Genomic DNA, 7,453 nt, shown 5'->3' with positions numbered 1-7,453 from the left:
CCTGGGTCTAAGTTTCTTTGTCGGACACGGAGTCATCCTGCTCGATGTTGATGGGATGGCCTCACTTCTTGAGCGGTCTTCCATATCCTCTCCTCTCTCTCACACTCGAGACGCCTTTTCACTTTTGCAGTTGCACTCTTGTCAATAAACCTCTGGTAGCATGTGGGATGGAAAGCAACGTTCTCGGGAATGCTTTCAAACTCCAAATCCAGGCAGTGTTTGTAGTTTTCAGCTACGTATCGGCACTCACCCCTCAACCCAAGCCACCGTTTTAGACTCTTTCTGTACCTATTCCACTGTGCGAGTGTGAAATCCTGAATTTTTTCGTGCCTCACAGAGGCTATGTGCATATAGCACTGTTTATGTTCTGAAGATTCCGTTTGTTTACTCGTTTTTGGTGAGTTTTCCTCTTCTTCGGTAGCCTTTTCGTGGTACACCTTACGGCCTATAATGTTTAGACTGAGATTTACCTATGTAAGTGTCACCTGTCAAAGAATCAGTGTAAAAACCAAGAGTTGTGTTTTTACCTTTGAGAAAACTATCTGTTGATATGTAGGGCGAAATTAAAGTCACTCTGGATTAAAACGTTATTGTTGACATTATTGTTAGATGAAACAAATCTACAAGAAACCGGGGGAACACTTCCCTAAAAACAAGCAGAGCAAGCGTGTAATACTGTGGAGATTTGCGTTTTCCCTGTATGCAACATAAAATCTAATTTCTCTAAAAAAATATCTAATATGTATAAAAACCGAAGTGTTTTCGCACTTTAAAATATAATTGCATTCTCTAAAAACTACTTTCGGCTTAACAATGATATTGGTGACATTCTGATCGGACGGCTTCAGACCTCGGTGACAGATGAGTGTGCATGTGTGTGCGAGAGAGAGAGAGAAAACTAAATATGGCACTATCGTTTTCAGCCAATCGGGTCACAGTTTGTAACAGGTTGCTGCTCGCGTCACCAAAGAGGTTGAGAAGAGGCATCAGGGACGCGCTCATCTGTTTCACTAGGAAATGGCACCGGTGTAACCGATCAGTCATTATGGGGGAGCCGGGACTCCGAGACAGCGTGGACCCTGACCGACCAAACGCTCCTCAGAGCTCACCAATTCGATTAATAAGGAAAACTAAATCTGTGTCTCTGTTGTGTTTCCATTTATAAACAGACAGCGGCAGGAGCTGTGATTCGATCAGCGCTTCACTAGGAGAGAGCGACGTGAGTAATCAGGATTCAACTGGGAATTAGGAGCGTGATGGATGGATCCTCGATAACAAGCAGCTCCGGTCAGTCCAGCCGAATCAGAGCAGGGTGGGTTCATCCGGACTAAAAAAAAAGAACCCTCCTCGGTTCTTCTCATCTGTTGGCTTCTTCTCAGTCCGGGCGGCGATGTCCGCCTATTGCCTTGACCTGCAGACGTCTGCCGCGGTTTCAGCACCACTCGAGCTGGACAGCGACTGCATGGAGCCCCGGGACTCTCCCGGCTCCGGGGATCAGGAACTCGGCGGCGGTTTCCAGCCTCACCCGCTGCGGCACCCCGGCTCTGGAGGCCTTGGTATGGCCCTGGAAGAGGAGCTGGCCATGCTGACCCGTGACAGGAGCAACGAGGACGGGGAGGAGAAGCCGCTATCGCCGGAGCTAGAGACGCCTGGTCACAACGCAGATTTCCTGTCGCTCTGCCGTCAGAAGGAAAGAGACTTGGTTTTAGCTGCTAAACTGGGAAAAACTTTACTAGAGAGGAACCAAGACTTGACGAAGCAATATGAGAAAATGCACAAAGACCTCAATGAGAAATTAGAGGTAAAATTTAAAAAGAAAATGTTACTCAATGTACGTTCAGTGCTGTCACAAGCCTATTTCTGCTTTGGCCCGAAAAAAGATTATAATCCTATAATGAAGTTTGACTCATCACAGTGTAAACCTGTGGAGCTTTTTAATCAAACATTTGAATCTGCTTTACCATTTTATTATGACTTGTTATAATATTAGAGAAAAGCTCGTTAGTGTTGATAGCATTTATTTTAACAGTTATGTTTTTGTTTGTTTGTTGTCTTTCAGTTGCTTTGTCATACCTCAAGCTATTTTTAATTTTTGTCTTAACCTGTCATAACCTGTTTCTCTACTATCTTCTAAATCTTAGCTCTGTTTTGGTTTACTTTGAGCTCCCTTAAACAACATTTTGCAATCTTCTAACATCAAAAGAAACCAACAGACTGTCTTAGGCTTTTTAGGTGGTTTTGATTTAATTAAATTGTTATGTTGTTATGCACTAAATACGTGTTAAAATGCAGAGCAATTCATTGGAGATTAATCAATGTTTTAAGTTTCACAAAAGAAATAATGATCACTGTGAGCAGTATAACCAAAATATGAAATGTCCGTCTGAGATACTTTGGTATACTATTTACAAAGAAAGGTCCACATCTGAGGTGTTGTTTTTATTAATACAGACAAACATGTGGCCTGTGACACAAAGACTAATCCTGTGTCTGTCCACAGCCTGTCAGCTGTATATCTGTTCAGCACTTTGATCCATATTCATTCTGCTGGTGCAGCTCAGAGAATAAGCCTCCTCCTGGTTATTAATGATGGTGTCACAACTCTTGATAATGGGTCCTGAGAGCTGTCCATGTTTTTGGTCTTGTTCTGATTCTCTTTGATTCTCCATGACTGGGCCTGTGCCCAAAAATGGAAACACTGGGCACAAAGATGTCAGCTGCTCCTGCTCTAATAATAACAACAACATCAACAACACACCTTACGTCCAGAAATGAACAACTCCAGAGCATCTGCAGAAAAACATCATATCATCTCAACTTTAAGTTTTTTTTTCCCTGCTCTTGCAAATATTAATTAAAAAGACTTGACAACATCTACATTATATTTTCCTGCTTTCAACAGTCGACATATTCTTAGGTTGTTTTTGTTAATTCAGCCTGCCTTTCTCCTGAAAGTCTCTCGGGGTCCAGTCATATCAGTTAATGAACCACTAGTTTCAGTAACTTTAGATAGACATTTGTACATATGAATCATGTTTAACACAATCTAATGTTTCCTTTTTTTCTCCTTATATTGACATGCAGCACTTGGAACAGGAGAAGCACGAGCTGCGATGGCGTCTGGAAAGCCGAGAAGGAGAGTGGGAGGGGCGCATTACCGAGCTGGAGATGGATGTCCAGCAGCTTCAGGGCGAGCTGGAGAGACATCAGGTTCAGCTAAGAGAAGCGGACAGGGACAAGACCAAGGCCATTAGTGAGCTCTCTGAACAGAACCATGGACTGCTGGAGCAACTTAGCAGGGTAAGTAAGGAACTGCTTGCGTGTGTGAGTGTGTTTGCTAAGTCAGGCATGAGATGGAGGTATAAAGTTGGTTTAACTGCTTGTATATTCATTTCCCTTTTCTTGGTTTTTATGTTATTCTTGAGGGTGCTGGCTCCAAAAATATAAACTGGATTCTTCTTTATCCCCTAAATGCAATGCTTCATAAACAGCAGTAGATGAACCATGGTAGGGTGCGGTCTTAACGCATACACACCACATTTCTGTGTGGTCTACTCTGCAGGTCTTTCAGTCCACCTCCTGACTGGCTGACTATAGGTTGATCAGCCAAGCGAAGGGTCAACGTTCTGCCGACTCATCAGTATGAAAATGGAGCTTCCAGGTTTTAATAATTAATAGTCTGAATGTTTTAATCTTCTAATACGGAAGAAAGTGTGTGAAGCTGTGACTTTTTGGATGTAATGACACGCAATGACTGCTGCCACAGCTGCCCAGAGCTGTTTATACAGAGGCTGACAAGTCTGTACAGGTGCTAATGATAACGCCATCAGTACAGTGGTCCATGGTAACACTCACGCCTCTGGGTATTGTTTTACCTCTAGAGGAAAAAAAACATGATGTGCTGCTGGGTACATACTGTTCAGACAGAAGACTGATTCCAGGCCCCACTTCACCACAGTACGCAGCAGCATCTCCTCTTCCACCTGTGTCATTATCAGATTAAAACAGCCTGCAGCTCAATTGTTCTACAACCACCTCTTTGTAACCAGCACAGATTGTCAGTTGCTGTCTAGATGTCAGCAAAAAACAGACACACAGCAAAATTAAAGTGCATTTAATTTAACTGAGACCTGTTTGAAGGAACATTTATTAAGATATGTTCTGAAAGTGGTCTGCATTATACTTTTTGAATGGGAAGTAAACATCTTGTTGCCTCAGAAATTCATTAGATTGACGTGACTGTATTGATCCAGATGAATCAGGGCAGGCAGAGGGAAAACCTGCTGGGTAATAGAATTAATTGGGTCAAGCCCAGTGTTCTTCCTCTCTCTCTCTTTCACTCTGGGTTCATTGGCTCATTGCTAAGATGATGGAAACATCATCTTTTACAAAGAAGAGCAATGCTTCGCTTGTTAACATAGTCTCTTAATTGGCTACAGTATAATGTAATGACCTTGCAAGAGGAGACAGGAAGTGATGTAAATATGCAGTTAATTCCACTGTTGAAAGGGATTAGGCTATAATCCCCTCTAATTTTCCTTTTTGCCATATGCGGCGCCCTGTGCGGCAGCGGCTGCTTCGGCTCCCGGCTACACAGCCAAAACATCATCAGATTCGCCATCTATAACAGTGTTTTCTGTAGTTAAAAACTAAGCGAAACTGTGCTATAACTATATATGACCGTAAGGTTATACTAGGTTTAAGCAAGTTCGGACAGTTGGACTACGTAAACTTAGAGACCCGGACCACTCTACAGAGCCTTGGTCTTCTACGTCGGTCAGACCCAGCGTCTTACACAACAGCGGAGTCCCCTACCAGCACAGGCCGTCCACAGAGTCACACAGATGTGGAGGAGTATGCTGCATCCATGTCTGGCTACATCCACTGGTGCATGGAGGAGGGCACAGCAACAGAGACAATAATAACACAAGCCAACCAGAAACCATGAATGAACAAGGAGGTGCGTACGAACCTGAGGCAACGTAATGCAGCCTTCAAATCTGGTGACGCGGTGGCACTCAGATCAGCGAGAGCCAACCTAAACCGTGCCATCAGGGATGCAAACTGTGTCCACTGTCGAAAGATCCAGGGTTTCTTCCATGACCCCAGTAACACCAGACAACTGTGGCAGGGAATCCAGTCTGTCACAGACTACAAAACCACACCTTCACTCTGCCAGGATGACATCAGCTTCCTCAATGAGCTCAACAACTTCTTCGGAAGATTCGAAGCTCTGAACAACACACCAGCAAGGAAAGCTACCCCCCACCCCGACAATCAGGTCCTCAGGCTTGAAACCGCTACTGTGCGGAGAGCTCTGAGAAAAGTCAACGCACGGAAAGCGGCAGGTCCTGAGAACATCCCAGGACGGCTGATCAAGGAGTGTGCAGACCAGCTGGCCAACGTGCTCACTGACATCTTCAACACGTCACTGAACCAGGCCATCATCTCCTCATACTTCAATTCAGCCACCATAATTACAGTCCCACCATCATGAAGTGCTTCGAGCGGGTGGTTAAGGACCACATCGTCACCATACTGCCCCCATCATTCGACCCGTTCCAGTTTGCATACCAGCCTAACCGCTCCACTGAGGACGCCATCTCTACTGCTCTCCACCTGAGCCTGAAGCACTTGGAGGGAAAGAACACCCACGTAAGGATGCTGTTTCTGGACTTCAGCTCAGCATTCAACATGATCATTCCCCAGGACCTGGTATGTAAATTGGGCCCCCTGGGGCTTAACACCCTCCTGTGCAACTGGCTGCTGGACTTCCTCACTGACAGAACCCAGTCTGTTCCAGGGGGCAACAATACCTCCAGTGTCATCTCCCTGAGCACTAGCTCCCCTCAGGGCTGCGCCCTGAGCCCTCTGCTGTTCACCCTGATGACCCATGACTGTCGTCCCAGGCATCAACCACATACTAAAGTATGCGGATGACACTACAGTTGTGGGCCTCATTCAGGATGACAACGAGCACACAGCAGTGGAGGTCGTCAGCAGCACCAAGTTCCTGGGGGTGCACATCACAGATGACCTCGGCTGGTCACTACACACCACTGCCCTGGTGAAGAAAGCCCAGAAGCGCCTGCACTTCCTGCAACGGATGAGAAGGGCCTTCCTCCCCACTCCAATCCTCTCCACCTTCTACAGAGGGACCATCGAGAGCCTGCTGACCAGCTGCATCTCCGTCTGGTACGGGAGCTGCAAGGCCTCAGACTGGAAGTCTCTTCAGAAAGTGGTGAGGACAGCGGAGAAGATAATTGGAACTCCACTTCCCCCATCCAGGAAGTAGCACACAGACGCTGTTTAGCCAGAGCTCACCAGGTTCACTCAGACCCCACCCACCCCACAATGGTCTGTTGTGTGTCTGCAGGAGGTTCTGCAGTGAATGCAACAAGTTTCAAAAACAGTTTCTTTCCCCTGGCCATCATGCTGTTAAATACCCATAACTACCCACAGTCTGTGTTTTAATGGAAAGTGCAATATTATTGTGTAAGATTACTGAGCAATTAAGTGCAATATCACTGTGCAATATGTCCTGTTCAATTTCAGTGAATCAGCTCCAGCACTATTACTATTTATTTCTGGTTATATTGATCACTTCATACTGTACTTTATATTTATATTTATCCCATCCTGTTACTTTTGTCACTTACATACTGTTTATTGATATTTATATGTACCTTATAGTTTACCTCAACACACTTCTGAACTATTTACATGCATATTTACCATTAGTTTATACTACTGTACCATATTGCATACTGTCTATATTTATATTTATTCCATCCTGTTATATTTGTCACTCCATACTGTTTATATTTATATTTACCTTATAGTTTATCTCAACGCACATTTGAACTCAACTATTCACATGTAAAATATTTATTAGTTTATATTTATCACAATGTCTGTTCTGCACTATCTATATACATATGTATGTGTTGCAGGCCATGAGTAATAACTTGAAGTATGTCTTACTTCAAGTTATTACTCATGGCCTGCAAGCTGTGTACTTTGTACTGTGTACTCCGGTTGCCAGGCAACGACATTTCGTTGCCAGATTCACTGTTTTTTTGTGTTTCTGTGCAATGACAATAAATAAAGTCTAAGTCTATATTACAAAAGCAAAGTGAACTGAACTCCAAAGTATATACTGATTAATAAATAGCTTTAGATCAATTTCATATAACAGTATGGTTTGGTTAATCCACTCCGTTACAGCTCCACATTCACTATTTCTATTGAAGTACTGGTGCTGAGAGCGGACGCTTGCATGCATGTTGCCGCTGCTCTCCGGCCGTATGAGCTCATCTCCCTCCTTCTTAGTGTTTTCTCGGCTTTCACACCATCACTACCGACTTGCTTTCATGCAATTGTGCGACACTTAATCGGTTCCATTGTCCTAGTATATCCTGCTGTAACTCCAGCACTTTTGTTTGCAAGTGCT

The 7,453-nt window shown here is 44.3% G+C and overlaps 1 protein-coding gene across 1 annotated transcript in view; it reads left to right on the top strand.

The window, feature by feature from the left end:
* Nucleotides 1-762: 762 nt before the first annotated feature.
* LOC103397028 (BICD family-like cargo adapter 1) overlaps nt 763-7,453 on the top strand; it is a 29,574-nt gene continuing 22,883 nt past the window's right edge. The window contains exons 1-2 of the mRNA XM_017042691.2: nt 763-1,801; nt 3,085-3,300. Of these exons, the coding sequence (XP_016898180.1) occupies nt 1,391-1,801; nt 3,085-3,300 (627 nt within the window). The 5' untranslated portion in view covers nt 763-1,390. The remainder of the gene's footprint in view (nt 1,802-3,084; nt 3,301-7,453) is intronic.

Source organism: Cynoglossus semilaevis, chromosome W (genome assembly GCF_000523025.1).
Source record: "Cynoglossus semilaevis isolate Cse_v1.0 chromosome W, Cse_v1.0, whole genome shotgun sequence".
NCBI lineage: Eukaryota > Metazoa > Chordata > Actinopteri > Pleuronectiformes > Cynoglossidae > Cynoglossus > Cynoglossus semilaevis.
Note: the sequence above shows the minus strand (reverse complement) of the source record. Positions and strands in the feature narration are given on the sequence as shown.